The sequence below is a fragment of the Melopsittacus undulatus genome, chromosome 2 (assembly GCF_012275295.1).
Source record: "Melopsittacus undulatus isolate bMelUnd1 chromosome 2, bMelUnd1.mat.Z, whole genome shotgun sequence".
In the NCBI taxonomy this organism is placed as follows: Eukaryota; Metazoa; Chordata; class Aves; order Psittaciformes; family Psittaculidae; genus Melopsittacus; species Melopsittacus undulatus.
The window spans coordinates 86544316-86565744 of NC_047528.1; the positions used below are offsets into that span (position 1 = coordinate 86544316).

At 42.3% G+C, this 21429-nt stretch overlaps 1 protein-coding gene across 2 annotated transcripts; it reads left to right on the forward strand.

Annotated features, from left to right (window-relative positions):
• The first annotated feature begins 275 nt into the window (after positions 1-275).
• On the forward strand, positions 276-18144 carry DDX3X (DEAD-box helicase 3 X-linked). Of its 2 annotated transcripts, none has more exons than XM_005151723.3 (17): positions 276-433; positions 2967-3024; positions 4094-4144; positions 8756-8876; positions 10065-10205; positions 10290-10389; positions 10889-11024; positions 11438-11523; positions 11949-12047; positions 12123-12283; positions 12470-12614; positions 12733-12877; positions 13197-13378; positions 13470-13587; positions 14026-14182; positions 15137-15261; positions 15609-18134. In XM_005151723.3, exons 1-17 carry the CDS (start codon positions 389-391, stop codon positions 15689-15691), a joined length of 1953 nt encoding a protein of 650 aa, XP_005151780.1. In that variant the 5' UTR covers positions 276-388; the 3' UTR covers positions 15692-18134. The 2 variants fall into 2 exon arrangements, with proteins under 2 accessions (XP_005151780.1, XP_012985167.1); XM_013129713.3 differs by having other exon boundaries at positions 282-433; positions 15134-15261; positions 15609-18144.
• Positions 18145-21429: the final 3285 nt, after the last annotated feature.

A 21429-nucleotide genomic window follows, 5' to 3' on the forward strand; every position in this document is an offset into this window, starting at 1 on the left:
AGGCCCGAAGATATCGCGAGATCTCCGTAGCGCCCTTCACCAGAAGGCTGAGCTGCGATATGGGGGGGGGGGGGGTTTAAGAGGGAATCAGCTCAAGTCTCGCGATAGTTCCACGGCGGCGCCGGTTTCTCTCGCGATAGCCCTGTTGCAAGTGTGGGGGAAGGCAGCGCTCCGGTAGGGGCGGTAGCGTGCGCGCTGAAGTCAGCGCACGCCGCCGGGCAGGGCCAGGCGGGGGGCGGGGACTATATAAAGGCCGGGGCCAAGGTGGGGGGGGCTCAGTTAGGAAAGCGATCCGTAAGGGGACAAGCAGCAGTTAGCGGCGAGTTCCCGGCCCGGCCAGTCTGAATTTCTCGAGGCGGAGCGGGGCATCCCGAGACGATCTCTCGTTATGAGTCATGTGGCTGTGGAAAATGCCCTCAGTCTAGACCAGCAGGTGAGGCACGGGCCCGCAATCCGGTGGGAGGCGGCAGGCCGCTCCGTTAACCGGAGTGTAGCGGCGGGAGGGGGGGCGCGGAGGAGGCCCCGTGTGCGTAAGGTAGGGGCAGCAGGAGGATTTGGATTCGTAGTGTGGGACTTAATTCGCTCCTCGGTATTTGGCAGCTACGTCGTGGTTGCCCCCATTCCTCACGTCGAATTTTTAATAGGCAACCCCACCTTCTTGCACCTCACCGTGACCCCCGCCCCCCAGCGCGGCCGGTTTGTGGCGCTTCCGATTGTTGCGCAGTTCCCGTTGCCCGCCGGCCCCGCACCGCGTTGGGTTCCCTCCTTCAGGGACGCCCCGTTGCCGTGGCGGGGGGGGGGGGGTGGGCGGGGGGCGCAGGAACAACCGGACTCCATCGCCGTTCAGGGGTCTGCGCCTGCCCCCCGCGGCCTTCTCGCCACGCTCTAGGCCCGGCTTTTGTGTGGCTGAGAGCGACGATGGTAACGTTGCTGCCGGGACCCCTGGCGGCTGCAGCGGGAAACGGCCCCGCGCGCAAACGGGGAGGTGGGGGGGCGGGGGAAGGAGAAGGAGGGGGCAGGGAGAGAGAGAGACGATAAATGGCGGCCATTGTGCCTGTGACGGGGCGAGGCGGGGGGTGGGGGAGGCCGGCGCTTTGTGCTGGGGAGGGGGATGGCTGAGGGGGCGCTGGCGGCCGCCTTTGTTCGAGCTGCGTCAGCGGCGGGCGGCCGCCTGCCTTTCCTGCTCTGCCCTCCGGTTCCCGTGGGCCCCAGTGACGCAGTTGTGCTTAGATGAGGCCCGCGCGTGTCCGGGCGGCTATCGGGCCCTCGGTGTTGTTATTTGCCTTTTTTTCAAATTTTTTTCCCCTTTTATTTTTTTTTCCCCCTCCCCCTTTCCTCCTGATCGTTACGTCGTCCACAGCCGCCCCCCCCCCCCCTTCTCCCCCCCTCGCCTCTGCAGGCGGAGTCAGGCGCAGGCCCCTGCCCAGTGTGGAGGGGATAGATGGTTATCTAATTCCTGGAGCAGGGGGGCGGGAAGAGGGCCTCCGTGTTGTAGCGAGACCCAGGGCGGGCAGCTGGCGGGGCAGGACAGCGCTAGACCTCGGCGTCTTGCCGGCGTCAGGCGGCCGCTTCTCTGGAGTCTTAGGCGAAGTAGGTCAGGGACCCGGTCCTTACTTCCCCCCCTTCCTCCACCCTTCTCCCTTTCTCCCCCCTCCCCCGATAGCACGTGACGGGTGCCGGATTAGCTGGGCGGCTGCGGCTGCTCCCTGCTGCGCCGAAAATCCCAACCCGCAGTGCCGGCTGCACCGCCGCACTGAGATGGCGGCAGCGCTGGGCTTTGCTGCTGCGCCATCTCCGAGAGCAGGTTATGGCAAGCGTTGCTCCCCGCATTGGAGATGGTGAGAGTCCAGTGCGAGAAGGTTTAGGTATCGCTTCTGTTGACTGCCCCTAGAGAGCCTCTTTCACCTAGTGGAGAGTCTTTGCTTACTGTTCAAATAAGAATTAGTCTTTAAGCTCATGTTGATGCTTGGATTAACTAGAGATCAGATTTTAAGTAGTAGTTTTGCAGAGAGTAATACAAGACCTGGCATGAGAGGATTTTTCGGAGTGTGTCTTAAATGGCACCACATGCAACTGAACACTTAAAAGGAGAGTGCCTTGGTTTCTTTGCTTCGGGTTGATTCACGTCATATTGGAAGACACTTCTATGCAATTGGTATTGCATAAAATCTAATTGTATTTAAACATGTCTTATTTTTTCCAAGTAAGTTTCTAATTTGTCATGCAGGCAAACAACTGAAATAAGTCGGTGCTTGAAGCTTTGTGAGTTGCTCGCTGCCTTCTGCTGAAGAGTCCATATTGTGTTTGACTTAAAACATTTGGGTTATGTGCCAGTAGTGCCTGAACTGAAATACCTTTTGGTAGACCTTACTGTGAGTTTGAAGGCTCCAAATTAAGTTTTAGAAGAGCAAACACAGAAAGTGTACTTGTCAAAGTAATTGTAGGAAGAAAGTCACGTGATGTTTTTGGAGTGTAGCGGCCTCAAACATGAAGACAGTAATGTTCTGGTAGTATTAATGCAGACACTCAGAGGACTTCTTTCAACTGCAAGTGAAGTGCCTGACTGAATTTGTATTATTCAGGCTGTAGATCTAAAGTGGGAGGAAAAAGTTGATCTCAGTCAGAATGCACTTGAGTGAACTGAAAGAATATTTGAAATGTCTGTTTAGTCTGCGTACAGTGTTTGTAGAAGTGTGTGGTATTTGATTTGGTGAGTGTAAGGTAACTCGTGGTCCTGCCTGCTGCCCATGTGGTTGGTGGTGGTGGATATGAAGACACTTGAAAATGGTATGGGCTTGAGTGCTTTCTGGTTCTTGTTTACAGGAGATGTAACTGGCACTATAAACAAATTTCTTTGCAGCAGTAACTTGATGGAACACTGTATGCTCTTAATAAGCAAGAGGGCTTTTTGTATCATAGCATAAATTTGTAATACAGCATGTTGATACTTGTTTTATTTCTTTTAGTTTTCTGGTCTAGACTTGAATTCCTCAGACTCTCAGAGCGAAGGAAGCTCTTCAAGCAGTAAGTACATGCAAGTTCTCAATTTTACAAACACAGTTTAAAAATCAAGGGTTTTGTAGCTGTGAAATTAATTTCTGAAGCCAGGATTTGCAGAGGATGATGGGAAAAACTGGGGAGGTTGCCAGTTATGCTTGCTTTGAAAATGCTGTATATTTAGGTATGAGCACTTAATTTAGCAGTGGTATGGTATGTGTATGTTTAAGTACTTAAGTGACTTGAGACAATTTTTGCTGTTCTAACTGTCCAAGGTTTTCTGTTGCCTCTAGTCAAACAGTGGAGGCTACTGATCATACTACTGTTAAGATAATCTGTTTTCTCAAAATATCCAGCTAGAGTTGGAATGCTGGTAAAACTTTTAACTGTACTAATCTTCGTGGAGTAGAAACTGCAATCTGTGAAATGCAAGGCTTAAGTCTGTACATTAGGAAGACGTGAAGCTTCCTGGAATTCACATTCAGCTTGCGCCTGTTACATTCTGATTGATGTTGCTTAGCAGACAGATGCTTCTGGATTGTAAATGAAGAATGCTATTCAGAAGCAATTACGTGTGGCTTCTGGTTAGATCTGAGCTGAACTGTAGGAGATGGTTGAATTCAAGGGAAAGGAAAAATACTGGTAGTATTCATACTTGTGAGTGCCAGTACTTGAATGACACAGTGAAAATTGTAAGCTACTCAAAATATCTGGCACTAGCTTATGCCTTAATGAGTTCTAGGAAGACAGGCTTTCGTCGTAAACACTTATAACATCCATAAAGGGCTTGTATGACTTGGTCAAATAAATGGCAAAGATTTTTGTGTCTTTAAAAAACAACAAAAAAAGCTCCAACAAACCAAAACCAAAAACCAAACCACACTGCATAACTATGCAGGAACTTAAATCTTCACTGCATTGGTCAGCCTTGCTGTAATTAAGGAGTCTTGCTTAAAGATGCTGTAAAAGACCTTAAAGCCTGTGAGGCAGACTATTTTTTTTGTTAATGTTCTTAACAAAGGCTTTTGCTGAAGGACTAGTATCTCAAATTGGTAATGGTGCAATTTTGTAATATTACTTTTCTTTTGTCCTTTAGAAGGCCGATACATTCCTCCTCACTTGCGGAACAGGGAAGCTTCAAAACAGGGTATGTATCAGAAATACAGGTTGTCACTTGCATTCTTGGCCTCCTGAATCTCTAGGAACAGACAGTTAAAGGCTTTGATAATGCTATTATAGGTGGTTGTACAGATTGACTGTTCTCTGCAAAACACTGCAACTTAATCTTCTGCTTTTAGTGTGCCATTCTTAGTTCCTTCACCAAGTTGTACTTGCTTAAGTTCTGTATGTGACTGGCAAAATACCTTCCATGTCTCATTAAGCAATCAACTGACTGAAGCAAGATGGAGTCTCCTGTCTTAGCTCAACTAGCTCTGAAATTTTGAGAATTTTAATGGATTTAAAGAGTACCAGTTTGTTTCTGATTGATGTGTAACTTGTAGTAATTGGTTGCTTAGTATAAACAAGTAGCACACTTTCACTTTGTAAATGGATGTTTACACAGATTGCTCTTAATTGGGGAGCATGAGAAACTAGTTAAGAGAAGCTGTCTTTGTATAGCTTCTTGCAGCTTTTATGGAGGTCCATGAGAGTTCTTTTTTCAGAAGGAAATGCAGGATGCTGGTGAAGGAAACAGGAAACATATGACCTGTGTTGGTCTTACTTACATGGGGGTTCTCAGAAATGGCCTTTGTATCTTGCATTTTATTTTCTAAATGGGAGAGAATGAAGAAGAGAAGTTTTGTGGAGTGCTTTGGTGAAGTAAGATTGCAAAGATTGCAAATGCTGTAGCATGCCTTGTTGTCTAATGACTTGTATAGATACTAAAACATTTCCTCTGACATCTGCTGAGATACTGCAAAGGAGCTCAAATATTTTCTGCTATACAGCAACTTAAGGAGTTGCAAGTCTCATAGTATGGGAGGACTTTGATCTCATCTATTTCTAAAGCAGTAGACTTTCACAGATTGTCTTTTCAATACTGCAAGAGGACTTCATTAGGAGCAGGTGGGAGGAGACTATTGAAATAAATGCTGATAGTACTTGGGGAGCTATGTAACTTCGAATTTGACTAGATGAAAACATTTCATTGCAATTTTATGCTGTTTGAGGAAACAGGTTGTTTCTGTTTTTTGTGTTTTTTTTTTTTTCCTTACCTTTGCATGTGTCCAAGCTAGTGTAGTGTGTATGTGCATTTGTGTCTTGGAAGGTGTTTGGGTGGGAGGGGAAGAAGGGGTGCTTCTTAGCCAGAAAGAAGCATGGCCTGAAGCACCAAATGAACAGCCTGTTCCCAGAGCCGAGTATTTTGAGGAAAGTAGAGGGATTGTTCTGCAGTTCAGTGCTCTTGAAGTTCCCAATTGCATAAACCTTGTATGTGTGCAGCTTTTCCAGAAATAACTAAACTTTGGGGGGAATTTGCAGGTTTCTCAAAAGCAGGGAACAACTTAAAAGTTGGCTTGTGAACACTTGCTATACATGTATTTCCTTTCCCTATATGGTAATTTGTACTAAATTCCAGTTTATTTTTTGGGGGATGCCAGAGAAAATAATAGAATAGTTAGAGTTGGAAAAGACCTTAAGATCATCTAGTTCCCACACCCCTGCCATGGGCAGGGACACCTCCCACTAAACCATGCCACCCAGGGCTCTGTCCAGCCTGGTCTTGAACACCGCCAGGGATGGAGCATTCACAGCTTCTCTGGGCAACCCATTCCAGTGCCTCACCACCCTTACAGTAAAGAACTTCTTCCTTATATCCAATCTAAACTTCCCCTGTTTAAATTTTATCCCGTTACCCCTTGTCCTGTCACTACAGTCCCTAGGTAGAGAAGGATACTTTAGTCTTAATACTTGAGTTCATATAATTACATATTACGTATAGGATTGTCACTGTATTATGTGCAAGACCATAGTTCAGACACTGCATTGTACATGTGATTATTTGCCTTTTCTGAGAGCTTCAAGCTTCGCCTTGTGAAAACCTATAAAAGTCTTGAAACTAATTTGACACATGGTTTATTCAGTTATTAGAACATATGTTACCACCTTTGTTTGGTAGGTATCACATTTCAAAGCTTCCTTTAAATGTGATTTGAGTATCATATCACTAAACTCCTCATGGCTCCCTGTGACAAGCTTCATGATGGCTAAATTGAGAAGCTGCAACTCCAGTTCATGCTCCCTGCTGAGAAGGAAAGTGGGTATCATCAGTACAGGGATCTAAAGCTGATATGTTTTATAGGGTGGTTTGGTGTCTGATACATGGTTGTACTTTCATAAAAGTGATGTTTGCTTCTGTTGTTTACATCTAAATTAACAATTGCTTCTTTGGCTGTGTTGAAGTTGTTCTGTATTGCTAAATACTCCAATGAGCAGCTTGTAAAGACTGCATCAGGGGTTTTTTCAAGGTATAGCAAGTAAAAGTCAGGAGACGTTGGGTAACAGTGGTATTTGACCATACACTAGAATTCTTGATGCAGCCTTAGAAGTGTAGTAACCTGATAAAATGCTCATGGATGTAAAAATCACTCTATTTGGTCCCATATTTCAGTAATATAGTAGAATTGTCTTGCTTGCATACCATAACCTTGTGGACTTCTGTGGTAGTGTTAACTAACTTAGTTTATTCAAAAATTTTGATTGCTTGTCCTGTGTGGTGTTCCCCTAGACGTTCTCTAGACACAAGTAGTGTATAGTTTCTAGCTTGTGATTCTGATTTTCCTCTGTAGCTGATGGTATAGTAATTCATGGACACCATTAAAGGTGCACAATTGGCTTAATTGCAGCCAAATAAATAACTTAAGGCTGTGTACTGATACTTCAAGATCAGTTGTTCCCTGTGTTCATGAAGAACTGAGCATCTTTCAATAGGTATTGACAGGGGAAGGACACTAGGAGATGTGCATTGCTTGCTTCAGTGTGTTCTTTCCATACCCTGCAGATCTGTCCCTCTTGTGATACAGACCTGCTGCTTTGTACCTGGGAAAAAGAGAGTACATAACTGCAGGAAGTAAGATTATGCATAAAAATGTCTTTAGGTTACTTAATGTCAGTTCTGTTTATATGGAGCTTGGTAGGTAGGCCTGCCTGATTTAAAATGTCTTGCTTCTGTCAGCTTGACTTGATAACAGTAAGTTTTATTGTCATGTTATTCTCTTGTTAAACTTGCTGGAAGATGCTCTTGGATATTTAAAGTCTAGTCTGACCTATAGTAGGTCAAGGAGTAGCTGTTAGAACTTAAGAACGTTACAAAATACAAATGAAAATGCTGATTGAGGATAAATGTTGACAATTCTACCATTTCTTCATGGGTGCGAGAACTAAAAGATTGCTTTGGAAGTTCATTACCTCACTGAACTCCACATTTATCCCTTTGGTGAGAAATATGTGCTGGATTCAATATATGCAGGCTTTTACTTAACCAACTTCCCTTTTTCCCACCTCCATGTTTTTAGAGAATTTCCTGATAATTCTTGTGGTCTCGTGACCATCCTTTGCTTTAGAAAAAGTCAACCTGTGGCCTGTCATGGGTTGTCTCAGCGGATTTGCTTTAGATTTACTTTGCCATGTGTTCTACATCATGATCTCTTCTGCTAGCTGGTTGCTTTGAAGTGACTTGTATGGCTTGGACCTCTGTTATCTGCCCAGCCACAAGTAAAATCAAAATAGGAATACCAAAGGGAATTAATGGTCAAGTAGGGTGTGCATATACAGGTATTTATTAAAGACTTGGTCTCAAAGTTGCTGTGCTATTTTAAAGAAAAATGTGGTAAGGTAGCAGCTTCAGAAACTACTGCAAGCTAGATGAGTAAGCTTACTTTTGAATGTTATTTGGACTATATAATTTTAGAATCGTAGAATAGTTAGGGTTGGAAAGGACCTTAAGATCATCTAGTTCCAATCCCCCTGCCATGGGCAAGGACACCTCTCACTAAGCTGTACCACCCAAGGCTCTCTTCAACCTGGACTTGAACACCACCAGGGAGGGGAGTATTCACAACTTCCTTGGGCAACCCATTCCAGTGCCTCACCACCCTTACAGTAAAGAACTTCCTCCTTCTATCCAATCTAAGCTTCCCATGGTTAAGTTTGAACGTGTTACCCCTTGTCCTATCATTACAGTCCCTAATGAATAGTCCCTCACCAGCATCCCTATAGGTCCCCTTCAGATACTGGAAGGCTGTTACGAGGTCTCCACACAGCCTTCTCCAGCTGAACAGCCCCAACTTTCTCAGCCTGTCTTCATATGGGAGGTGCTCCAGTCCCCTGGTCATCCTCGTGGCCCTCCTCTGGACTTGTTCCAACAACTTTTGATTCCTTTCTGGAACTTTTCAGACTTTGTAGAAGATCTTAATTTAATACAGGATCAGCCCTTTGTTTTGGTTTTTTTTTGCTAATGAGAAACTGCATCTATACCTTCCTGAAGGTTGCTTTCATTACAACCGTTGTTAGGGCTCTTGACACAGTACCTGAGTACCTGAGTAATTATAGTGTGGTTTTAAAGTTACTCATTCCAAAATCTGGGTTTAGATACTTTCCTAAACAAGCTACAGCTTTCTCCTGCATTAATGAAGTAATTATGGTATTCCTGGTGTTCTGTCAGAAGTCTCTGTGTGTGAAGTTAATTCATCCTTAAGAACTAAATTAGGATTCTTAAGTAGACCATGTGATGTATAGCTGAGATACCCTTTTCTGACAGGTTTTGATAGTGGTGGCTGGAGTTCTAGCAGAGACAAGGATGCATACAGCAGCTTTGCACGTTCTGACCGTGGAGCAAAATCAAGCTTCTTCGACCGTGGAAATGGATCCAGAGGAGGAAGGCAAGTACTTATTTGTCTCAGTGGTGTGTACAGTCTGTCTCGGTTCTAGTAGTGCATCTGTAATCTTGATGATAAAGTTAGAGTTCTAGGTGTGAATGACAGAATAAAGTAGGAGGAACCTGGGAGGGGAGCAGAAAGTGAGAGAACCTTGCCTTTAAAGCTGCATGAGTTCCAGGATGGCAAAATTGCATATGTTGAAAAGCATGTCCTGTAGTCTACCACCAGCCACTCACTGGCAGCTGTAATGACTTGCTGACCTTAACATTTCACCAAAAGAGTGCAGATGGATGGTTACTTCCAGGAAAAAAATCATGAACTGTTTGGAACACATAAAATATATGAAAACAGTTTTTTTTCCTAATTTCAACATTTTTTCCTTGTTTAAAAAGTGTAGTTAATAAAACTGGGTGAGACTCTTGCAGGTTGTGTACCTTACTTGATCAGTCTTACACACATCATGCGTTGTATGCACAAGTGTGGTGAGAGTGACCTTTATCGACTAGTAAAGGTGACGCTAGTCCTGTATCCAGAGTTTTCTCAAACATGACTTACCAGACCCAAAAACTTAACAGTTGAGGTAAGGACTTCTTCCACCTTCTTTTTCTGAGTCAGTGGTACAGGTGAGGTAATTATAAAATAATAATGTGACATGTAATTACTGTATTTGGTCACATTCATGATGGGGGAATAAAGGAACAAATTGCAGCACTCGAGGGTTTTGTCTGGATGTGTGGAACCCAAGTGAAATGAGGGTTGGAGAAAGGGAGGGTGTACCAGATAAGTGTCTCCTAAGATGTTTTAAGTGTGGGGCTTCCTGCAAAAAATGGTGAGGACGAGGCAACTTGAGTTGCAGTTCTGTTGGCAGATAACTGATCCTTTACATTTGTTACACTTGATTAAATAAAAATTGTGATAAAAGAGTCATTCAGTTTGTTAATATAACCTAAGCTGTGAAATCATGACAGACTCGACTGTCTTAAGACAGAATGCATGACCTAGTCTGATGGCTGGGACTAAACAGTTCATGGGTGGGGAAACAAGTACAGATAATCAAATTGCTTTAAATTGTTCTACAGTTGTATATGTGATACACAGAGTATACACTACTAGGTTATTATAACTTTAATTTTGTATGTCAAAAAACCCTGTTGCTCAGGAATGGTGGCCTGACATTCTTGCTATGTTTAGATATGAAGAGCGTGGAAGAGGTGGTGACTATGACAGGAGCGGCTTTGGCAGATTTGACCGTGGTGGGAATAGCCGCTGGTCTGACAAATCAGACGAAGATGACTGGTCAAAGCCTCTTCCCCCAAGTGAACGCCTGGAACAGTAAGTAATATATATAGTGTAAATTCACATGACAGAGTCAGTTGATATGTCTAGCAAGTAAAATACTTTATCTTCTGTTTGCAGGGAGCTATTTTCAGGAAGCAATACTGGCATTAACTTTGAAAAATATGATGATATTCCTGTTGAAGCAACAGGCAGCAACTGTCCTCCACATATTGAAAGTGTAAGTTGGTTGTTTGGGATTTTTTTGGTGTTTTTTTTATAAATCTGCTTTGCTGATTATATTAGTGACTGTTACTCAATGTCATGCTGTCTTGAGGGCGGAGAGGAGATGTTGTCTTGCCTTCCTACAGCTAAGCTGTTTTTTGGAGGAGGGTTGTATGTAATGAACTAAGACATAAGAGCAGTTAAGCATGTTCAGTTAACACACATAGCTCACTTGTAGTTGACTTATCTTTAAACAGTAAACGTGTAAAGAAGTAAAAATGCTTGGAGGGGGTGGTGTAGTCTGTACTTTAATGCTTTTCAAGGATCACTTGTGATTGCACTACGTAGCTATCAGACTCTTGGTAACTTGTTCTTGAGTATCTGTAAACTTAATAGGCAAGTTCTATAGTAAGATGAATCAAAAGCTACTTTACAGATGACTTCTTAGACTGAATGTTGTGCCATAGTGGCTGAAGGGAAGCATCCTCATGCTACTCGTTTTAAATATCTTTCAGTTCAGTGATGTTGACATGGGAGAAATTATTATGGGAAACATTGAGCTCACACGCTACACCCGTCCTACTCCAGTCCAGAAACATGCAATACCTATTATTAAAGAAAAGAGAGACTTGATGGCCTGCGCTCAGACAGGTAAGCTAATAACTCTGCTGTTCAGTTTTTAGTAGGAATAGGGTCTTCTAGTGTTCTCTTAAAAGAGAGTAGTGTTCTCGTAAAAGAGTATACTGAAATACCTGCAGCAATGGAAACTAGCTGGCTTTATTCTTGGAACTGCTTCAGATGTGGCTTGACTGCATTTACTGGGTTTGTCCTTAGAGAAATGTTCATGGCTTAAATCACTTTCACCTCGCAATTCTGTGGTGCAAAGTGACAAGTCTTTTGTAGAGAAACTCTGCTGGCAAAGAAGTGCATTCCATTGGCATAGGCAATATGCATATACTAGTGCAGATGCTATTTGGTATATGCTGGTGGTACAAAGTTAGTGCTGTAGCTGATAATACAGTAGCTTTGAAAATGACTGTTAATACTGAATTGTATCCTAATAGGGTCTGGGAAAACAGCTGCATTTCTTCTGCCAATACTGAGCCAGATCTATGCAGATGGCCCTGGTGATGCCTTGAGAGCTATGAAGGCAAGTATCTAAACCTCAGTCTTGGAAAAGCTATAACCAGTGTGTGTTTTTGCCCTGTATGTTGATACTTGCTACTGAACACAGTGGATGGTCTTAAATGTCATTATTTTGGGTAGGATAGGTAAGCTTCTTGCCTTCTAAAAGGCTCTTCCCCTTGAAGAAATACAGGCTGTGAAACCTTTTTCCTTTCTAAGGAGTTGATATCTAACTGAGTGTTTTTGTTGTTGCCTTGGCCTTATGTTGTAGTGACTTCAGGATAGGAAGTGACAGGTTTTATATAGCTATTTCTCAGCTGCTTAGGTTAAAGGTAACAGTGCAGATTGTAGACCTGAGAGTTGTGTGGCTTTGTGGCTGTTAACATATTAACCAACAGCTAATTTCCTCTTGCATTTGAGTAATTCACAGTATTTCTTCTTGCTCTTCAGGAGAATGGGAGGTATGGGCGCCGCAAGCAATATCCAATCTCACTGGTCTTGGCTCCCACTAGAGAACTGGCTGTGCAGATCTATGAGGAAGCCAGAAAGGTATATCTAGGAGTTCATACTTCTAAAAATGCCCAAGTATAGTTTTCCTTGGAGCTAATTTACTTTGCTTTGTAGTTTGCATACCGTTCCAGAGTTCGTCCCTGCGTTGTATATGGTGGTGCAGACATTGGTCAGCAGATACGTGACTTAGAACGTGGATGTCACTTGCTTGTAGCAACACCAGGACGACTGGTTGATATGATGGAGAGGGGAAAGATTGGACTGGATTTCTGCAAGTAAGTAAAGTGTTCTTGGCCACATACAAGTGTCTTGGCAGCTGGAAACTGTATCTTCTAAAGTGAGATCTGGGCTTAATGACCCCAAGTTCTGGCTTTTGGACTGTGTTAAGCACCTAGTTGAGAACTTCGGTGCTGTGTTACAGATTAAAGAGCAAGCTCTGAAGAATAACTTTTATTATTTAGGTACCTAGTGCTTGATGAGGCTGACAGAATGCTTGATATGGGGTTTGAACCTCAAATTCGTCGAATTGTTGAACAAGATACTATGCCACCAAAGGGGGTTCGTCATACCATGATGTTCAGTGCTACTTTCCCCAAGGAAATCCAGGTACTTGACAAAGCTCTAAAATTTTAAGAGCTCACAGGGCCAGATTTCAGCCCTGGAAGGCATAAAAAAAAATGCTGATTGGATTTTTTTTTTTTTTTGTCCATCTTCTGTTTTTCAGATGCTTGCTCGTGACTTCCTTGATGAATATATCTTTCTGGCTGTTGGCAGAGTAGGTTCTACATCTGAGAATATCACACAGAAAGTAGTATGGGTGGAAGAGTCAGACAAACGATCATTTCTGCTTGACCTGCTAAATGCCACAGGTAAAGACCACTCTCTGATAAGCAAATATGGCAAAGTTCTGATGAGGCAAATTAATGATTCAAGTAATAAGAACTTCTATTGAGTAGGTAAATAAAAGTTAAAGGGTATTCCTTCAAATGCAGTGAATATAGTGCACTGGCTAGGTGATGGTTTTAAGTGGATATAAGGTCTTGTAATATGGAATGGGGGGAGGGGGGGCTCTAGTATCTTCAGGTTAGAATAAACAACAGTGGAAAGCTGAAACTGCCTTTTACCACATGGTGGTGTCAAAGTTATTTGCACAGCTCTTCTGCTAACCCATGCTTCAATTATTGTTAGGCAAGGATTCCTTGACTCTGGTGTTTGTGGAAACTAAAAAGGGTGCAGATGCTCTTGAGGACTTCTTGTACCATGAAGGATATGCTTGTACAAGTATACATGGAGATCGTTCTCAGAGAGACAGAGAGGAAGCACTGCATCAGTTCCGTTCGGGCAAGAGCCCAATTCTTGTTGCCACAGCAGTAAGTAAAATCAGTGAAGCTTGAGCCAATAAGCATATTTACTTGGCCTGTGGAATTTTACTGAGATTTGATTTAATTGTTTAACCACTAGGTAGCAGCAAGAGGACTGGATATCTCAAATGTAAAGCATGTCATAAACTTTGACTTGCCAAGCGACATTGAAGAGTATGTACATCGTATTGGTCGTACAGGCCGTGTAGGAAATCTTGGTAAGTATGTTAAAGAATTTTCATAGACAGTACTTCATACCAAAGTTGGTTGTTGTACTATATTGGCTAAGCAGCAAATTCTAAGTATTTGAGAGAAACCCATGTGCTGCCTTCTCTGACCAGGAACTGGTTAATGCTGTCTAGCCAGTGTGGAAAGTAAACTGTTCCTTTAGCTAGTGTTTTTGTTGCTGTTAATAAGCTCTAATACAACATGTAAGCTTGGTATCTTGTGTTTGTAAGACTCCTGTGCTTAGCCAAGGGTTTTGTGACTAGCTGTGATGGAATAATGGTCTTAAATGGCTTTATCTTCAGGTAATTCTAGTGTTCTCAAGCTTGGCAGTAAGGAATCTGATCTAAACACAGCTGCAAGTGCAGTATGGAATGGGTTTAAGTGCTGTAGTGTACTTGTGTGGGGCTAAAACTAAATTTTTACTTCAGGTCTTGCCACCTCATTCTTCAATGAGAGGAACATAAACATCACCAAGGACTTGCTTGATCTTCTTGTTGAGGCTAAGCAAGAAGTACCATCTTGGCTGGAAAATATGGCTTATGAACAGCATCACAAAGGAGGTGGCAGCCGTGGACGATCTAAGAGGTAATGGTAACAACTTTGGCTAAAGGTATACTGAATCCATTACGAGAAGCAGTTCTGTGATTTGCTTTCAGTCTAGTAAAGGGAAAACAAACCAGTGGAGCCTAAACTGTGAGTTAAGTGCATCAGGAAGTGACAGCTTGGTATGAATGGTTTTGCTCTGTCTTAACAGGCAATTAATCTGTAATATGCTCTCCCCTTACGCAGACAACTAGATACAGCTGAGGTAGAATAACATCAGCAAAAATGGCTTCAGAACTCCAAAAGCACTTACTAGTAATGCAGAACTGCATGTGCTAGAAATATGCCTTCAGCAGCAGCTATTTTGATGTTTAGGAGGAAGCAATGTATACCTCCTGACACAAAATGGGAAAGGCATGTGAGTTGGACTGCAGATGTGAGGCCACTTGTAAAGTAATCTGAGGAAACCTAAAAATGCTTTTTATAAGCTGGTAATAGAAAGCAGTGTTCAGTGGCTTAATGGGTTAGGAGGAGAAACAACTCTTAATGTAGTTAACATGATGCAACCACATGAATTACAGCTGTTTTGGGTGTGTTGTCCTTTTCTTCAGAAGTATGTTTGGAAAATGGTTGTCCTTTTCTACAGTATGAAAGGTGGTCATAAATGCATCATGTGAATACCAAGATAGGTTTGGAAAAGACGTGGAGCGCTTGCACTGAAACAAGTCTTCCCAGGACCTGAGAAAATATTTACTGTAACATGACAAGTTCTGTATGACCCTGCATAAATAATTTTCCTTTGTCATCTGGAATGCCCTTTCCAGATAGCACTGGGTTTCTTATAAAGCTTGCTGAACTTAACATGCATACTAGTTATTGGCCAGCTGCAGTTGGTAACCAGAGCTGAAGAAATTTAGTAGTTAAGCACTGCAGACATTGAGATATAAAATACCATTGACTTGACTTACATCTTTGTTTTCTTTCTTCATACAGCAGTAGGTTCAGTGGAGGATTTGGTGCCAGAGACTATCGAACAAGTAGTGGTTCTGGTAGCAGTAACTTTAATAGTAGTCGACCAACCAGCAGCCGCAGTGGAGGAATTGGCAGCAGGGGATTTGGAGGTAAGAAAAATTGGGTAGGGAGTGTTGGCAGATTGAAAGTTATATCCACAATGTTTGCTGTAGTAAAACTTAAGGAGATAATGTTTAAATATGAGGCCAGCTGGTTCTTTTTGTTTTGCAAAGTCTCAGCTTTGTCTTTGGGTCTAGACTAGAGCAAGTTACCTGTCTTTGCTTAATTTGATGCTACCTGTCTTTCCAGCACTTCAGTTTAATGTGCGTTTAACAGTACTTCTGGGCGGGTTTTCTTTGATAGACAGTAGACATCTGTGCCTTAGGCTGTTTTCTTCTTGGGAAGACACAAGTCTTTAACAGGTTAATTAAGCATCACTTTCTCTTGCCTTTCATAGGTGGTGGTTATGGAGGCTTCTACAACACTGATGGATATGGAGGAAACTATAACTCCCAAGGGGTTGACTGGTGGGGCAACTGAAGCTGCTTGCAGCAGATATCCTACCAAACAAGCTAATATGGAAACCACATGTAACTTAGCCAGACTATACCTTGTGTAGCTTCAAGAACTCGCAGTACATTACCAGCTGTGATTCTCCACTGAAATTTTTTTTAAGGGAGCTCAAGGTCACAAGATGGAAACAAAGGAACAAGTAGCCCTATCTTGAAGGTGGTTTTGAAGACTCTATTGCTGTAGTCAGGATTAACTCCCCTCCCACCCATCCCCACCCAGAAACTGCATTTTGATTTTGTGACTGAGGATCATTTGTTTGTTAATGTACTGTGCCTTTAACTTTAGACAACTTTTATTTTGATGTCCTGTTGGCTCAGTAATGCTCAAGATATCAATTGTTTTGACAAAATAAAAATTACTGAACTTGGGCTAAAATCAAACCTTGGCACACAGGTGTGATACAACTTAAACAGGAATCACTGATTCATCCATAATACTACAAAGAAAAACTTATGCGGTAGCCTGCATTAGGGCTTTTGGTATCTGCAGATTTGAAAAATAAAAACATCTTGAAGCATATCAATGCAATTAGTTTCTAATGTGGCAAAACTGTACTAAGTTAAAGTTCTGATTTGCTCACTCTATCCTGGATAGGTACTTAGAACCTGATAGCCTTTAATAAGCCATTCCAGTCATGATGAGATGATGTATGGATACATGCATACATTAAAAGCACTGTTTTTGAAGTTAATGCAAGCAAATACAGCAATTCCTTTTTCAATATTTAGGCAGATCATTAATGTGAGCTAGCCAAATGTGGGCAGAACATTACAGGGAACGTTTAAAGGTCTGATAACTTGAAATAGTTTTAGGAGAATTCATCTATTTAGACTTTTTAAAATGCCTGCCATATGAAATTGAAATGGTAGAATGGCTGACCATGGCAGTAATTGGTCCTCCTTAAGGGCCTGACTGAATTTTTGGTCTAATAACGCATGCTAGTGTTGATGTTTTTTGGTCAAGAGGGTATGAACAGGAAGAATTATGCAGCAGGCTTTATTTTAATGCAGATTCACATTACTCTGTTCAAGCTGCGTGGAGATGTTAAACTGGCTTACTGTAGACTTTGTAAAATGGCTCCAGAAGAGTAACAAACAAACCTGAGATCACAGAGGTTGGAAATGTACATAAACTGCACAAGGTTTCAATTCTGCTATTAAAGTGCAGTTTTAGTCAGTTTTAGTTGCATAGGTTTCCATTGTATTTATAGTCTGTTTATGCTAAATCTGGCCAAAGATAAGTATTGTCCACCAGAAAAACGCCTCTGCCACGTGGGATTTCTGTGCTGATTTTGTGGCCGGAACCGTTAACAACTAATCTACAGTGGCACAGGAAAATGGCAAAAATCTCCTAAAGTGCAATAGATTTTTTCAAGTGTATTGTGCCTTGTTCTAAAACTTTTATTAAGTAGGTGCACTTGACAGTATTGAGGTCATTTGTTATGGTGCTATTTCAAGTCTAGGTTTAGGCCCTTGTACATTTTGCCCATAACTTTTTACAAAATACTTCTTTTATTGCACATTCAGAGAATTTTATATATGTCTTGTGTGCGTGTCCTTAACTTCCAATCTTATTTTGTCTCTTGGAGATTGAACGCAGCTTGTTTAAGGAGAGGAAATAGATTCTAAAACTTATTTGGGACCATGGGAATGATAGCTGGGAAGAAAACTATTTGCACACGACAGATTTCTAGATACTTTTTGCTGCTAGTTTTGTGTAATATTTATTGAACATTTTTGACAAATATTTATTTTTGTAAGCCTAAAAGTGATTCTTTGAAAGTTTAAAGAAACTTGACCAAAAGACAGTACAAAAACACTGGCACTTGAATGTTGAATGTCACCGTATGCGTGAAATTATATATTTCGGGGTAGTGTGAGCTTTTAATGTTTAAGTCATATTAAACTCTTAAGTCAAATTAAGCAGACCCGGCATTGGCAGTGTAGCCATAACTTTCTGATAGGTAAAACAAAAAATTGGCAACTTAAAATTGAACATGCCAAGGTTTTGATACACTTGTCTTAAGATATTAATGAAACACTTCGAAACACTGATGTGAAGTGTCCAGATTCTCAGATGTTTGTTGCGTGAGTTTTGTTTAGTTGTGTGTTATTTTTATTTTTTTTTCAGTGAATGTCTGGCACATTGCAATCCTCAAAACATGTGGTTATCTTTGTTGTATTGGCATAATCAGTGACTTGTGCATTTTAGCAAGTTTTATCAGCCAGCAATATTTTCAGTTCAGATACAAGGATTCAAAACAATATGCAAGAATGGATTTAAACTTGCTGAATGTGAAAATTGAGTTTCAAGTCACTGTAGGTTTAGAATTGCTTATTGTATTAGTTTAGATGCTAGCACTGCATGTGCTGTGCATATTCTTGATTTTATTAAATAAAAAAGTTGAACTGCACAGTCTACTCATTTGTGAAGCGTCACTCTTCTGGTTTACCAAGATCTGTAGCCTGACTAGTCTCATGCATGTGCAACTCTGGAAGCAGGTGGATCTAGTGTGGTACACATCAGTGTGCGGTTATCAATGGCAGCTAGGATCAGGGTTACAGCTGTAGCATCCTTGAAGTACCGTGTGCCCCACAGTGTTAGGTACATGTACAGCTTGTATAGAGAAGCTGACAAAGCAGAGCTGGGACAGATTAGGTTGTAATCTTGTTGCTGTTCCAATAACCTACTAAAAGCTTGCTGAACGTTTGCTCAGGCTTGATTCCTCAGCCATTGAATGTTGGGTACTTTACACAGTTGTGCTTCTGAACTTGGCTAAAGTGCCTTAGGCAGCTTTAAATTTGATGTCTTGCCTGTTGCTTTTTGCTAGGCAACCTTGCTGAAAAGAGGCATGTATAAGAAGTGCAGTACATGCTCTTTCCTCTCTGAAAGAAATGTACTTCCCCTCTCCTTCAGCAAATGCATACCCATGCTTTCAGTTTTGGGTTGGTTTTCTAAAGCTAAGAAATGAGATTGGGCTGGAATGAGGCTAAATACTGGAATATTCAAGGGGATACAGTAGAAGGTGTAGGTCTCGTCGTTTCCAGTCTACCTTTGAAGCTAGATAAAAGCTTTGCTTTGTTTAGCAGGATTATACATCTGTGCTGTCCTGACTGCAGAAGCTATTGAATTCCCAGTGGAGTAAGGGAGAGGAAAGTAATGCCTGGGAGCAAGTGCACTTGCAATCATGGATCCATGTAGTTCACATGGTAAATGGTATCTTCCCTACTTTGTACATTGCTAATCCATACTATGTATGGGTCCTGAAGAACCATGGGAAGGAGGAGATAAACATGATGAGTCATACAGGGTACCTTGCTGGAGGATCTGCTTTGGGTGCACTGACTAGACCACACTAAATTTACCTGCTCTAGACTTGCACTGACTAACTTCATTGTGCAGGGCTTTGTGTTGTCATGCTATGTCCCTGGATGTGCAACATGCACTTAAGTACCTTCCAAAAGCTCTAACCTGGCATTCCCAAACCCCCCCCCCCCCCCCCCCCCCCCCCCCGTGCTGTTTATCATGTTGCTAAGGTCTGAGGCAGACAGAACCACAGGTAGGAGATGCACTGAGTGCAGTAATGTGCACCACAGAGGTGGCCTGTGGGATCTGGAAGTCAAGCTTTGAGTGTAAAGTTTTGTGTTCTGTGCTAGAGTATGAGGTTGTTCCTGGCAAAGGCTGTTCTAGAAGGTGCAGGCATGGCAGAAATCTGGAGGGAGCTGAAACCACAGGAGCACAGCAGAGTGATGCTAGGCTGGATCTGTGAGCACTGCTCTCCAGACTAGGGGTTGTGAAGGCAGTGGAATTGTTAGTGTGAAGCACAGGGAGCAAATGAAAACTGAAGTCTGATGCTCGGGTGTGGTGGAAATGCTTGGGAAGATTCTCTTCCATTGAGGCTGGAGAAATGAACTTCTGGTGGTGTGAGGTTGAAATGAGGCTACTGGGGAAATCACAGGAATGAGTGTTGGAACATGTACTGCTAAGAGAAGCAGAAAGCATGTTCCCATGGTGTGAGTTTTTACTTCAGCACTACAGTTACTTAAATAACAGTAATTATGTGCATATTAGTATAATTTTTTTCCATGATAAATGGAGAAATAGTTTGGGAATGGGTGGAGAAAACTGATCCTAAATTGTAAGGTAAAGGCTGTGAGGTTAAATGGTGAAAATGATTACTGATCTACTTTAGACTGTAAAGCTGCATTGTGTCAGGCCTTCAGAACATGGAGTAAGTCAGACCTTGTGTAGTAAATGGCTGCCTATGTTGGTAAGTGGCAGAGGTTACAGTAAAAAGGCTGTGATAAAACCCATTCTAGTTTCTGCCATTACTGGGACCTGTGCAGATCAGCAGTGGTCTTGAAACAACATCCATTTGGCTGTGGTGGCGTGGACGAGAAGGACTTACTATGTTCTGTTGTAGATTTTCATGTAAGTTGAGAGCAGTGGGGTTATTAGTGGGGTTTAGATATTGTTAGGTGCAAGCACAAAATCTGTAGGCAGTGGTAGGGCGGAAAGCTGACTTGTGCAAGCAGAATGCTGCTGGGGCTTTCAGCACAGCAAGCAAACAGAAGTTGCACTGTATACATCATTAAAACTGTGTGTCTAGCTGCCTGAGTTTGTGAATCCTCATCAAATGCGGTGTTCGCTGTTGCTCATATTGATCAGTGTGTTAGCCTGCAGCTAGTTGTTAGTCTACATTGTATTACAACTCTCAGGTGTTAGCTCTCATTCTTTGGAGGAAGAGAGCAAAGGACAAGTCTGTAGTTTCATTCTTACTTTGTGGTGAGCTTTTCCACTTTAGTGAACCTATTTGCACTAGCAACAAGGACAGTCACAAGACAGTCGTACCTGGATTATTTTTGAGGGGAAGAAGATTGCTAAGGCTGTAGAGATGACATCAGTTATTGCATGAAACTATCTTGCTTACCTCTGTGTCAGAAAATACACTATTACAGGCTTCATTGAGTTATTTGCCTTGTGCATAGCTTTGCTCGTCTGTGGCACTCACGTGAGTAGTCCTAGAAAGTGGTCTGTGTAACTATTACTGTGTTCACAGAAACACTACTTGCCAAGCTGAAGTGACCATGATGGCTAACAAAGCAGGTCTAGGCCAGAGTCAAGCCTAGGAAAAGCATGAGTGGTGGTGGGGGCCTTTGTCCTCTCACTGATCTACCACAATGGGGTCCTGTGCTGCTATCCTCAGTTCCTCCTGGGCATTTTTTAGGGAAGGTCTGGAAGGGCTGTCAGTGCTATACATCTCTTGAGTCTTGGCTGTCCATTTAGGATGAGGGTAGAAGGGAATTGTATGTCTGGTCATCTGGGGCACTGCATCTCTGCTGGTAGTTTTTGTAAGCAATTGAAATCCTGCTCTAAACTTTATGCTTTACCAAGAACAGGTTCACTCTTAGTCCAGCCACTTCAGGGGAATTTTACCATGCATATAATCTGATTTGTTAGCAAAAAATATTGCTGTTAAAGGAATTATGTTGTTCAAATAGATGTTGAGAGCACAGATTGCACACTACTGAATCTGACTAATCATCTGTACAGGTTTCAGTTCAACAGCATCAAATTACATATTTGGTAGGATGAACTTTGTTCCCACTGATGTTTTATATAAACTGGAGTTCTCAAGTCGTGTTTATCACCAAGAGGCACTCTGATAGGCTAGGACTATAGGCTTTACAGGGAAGGCTGAAGTA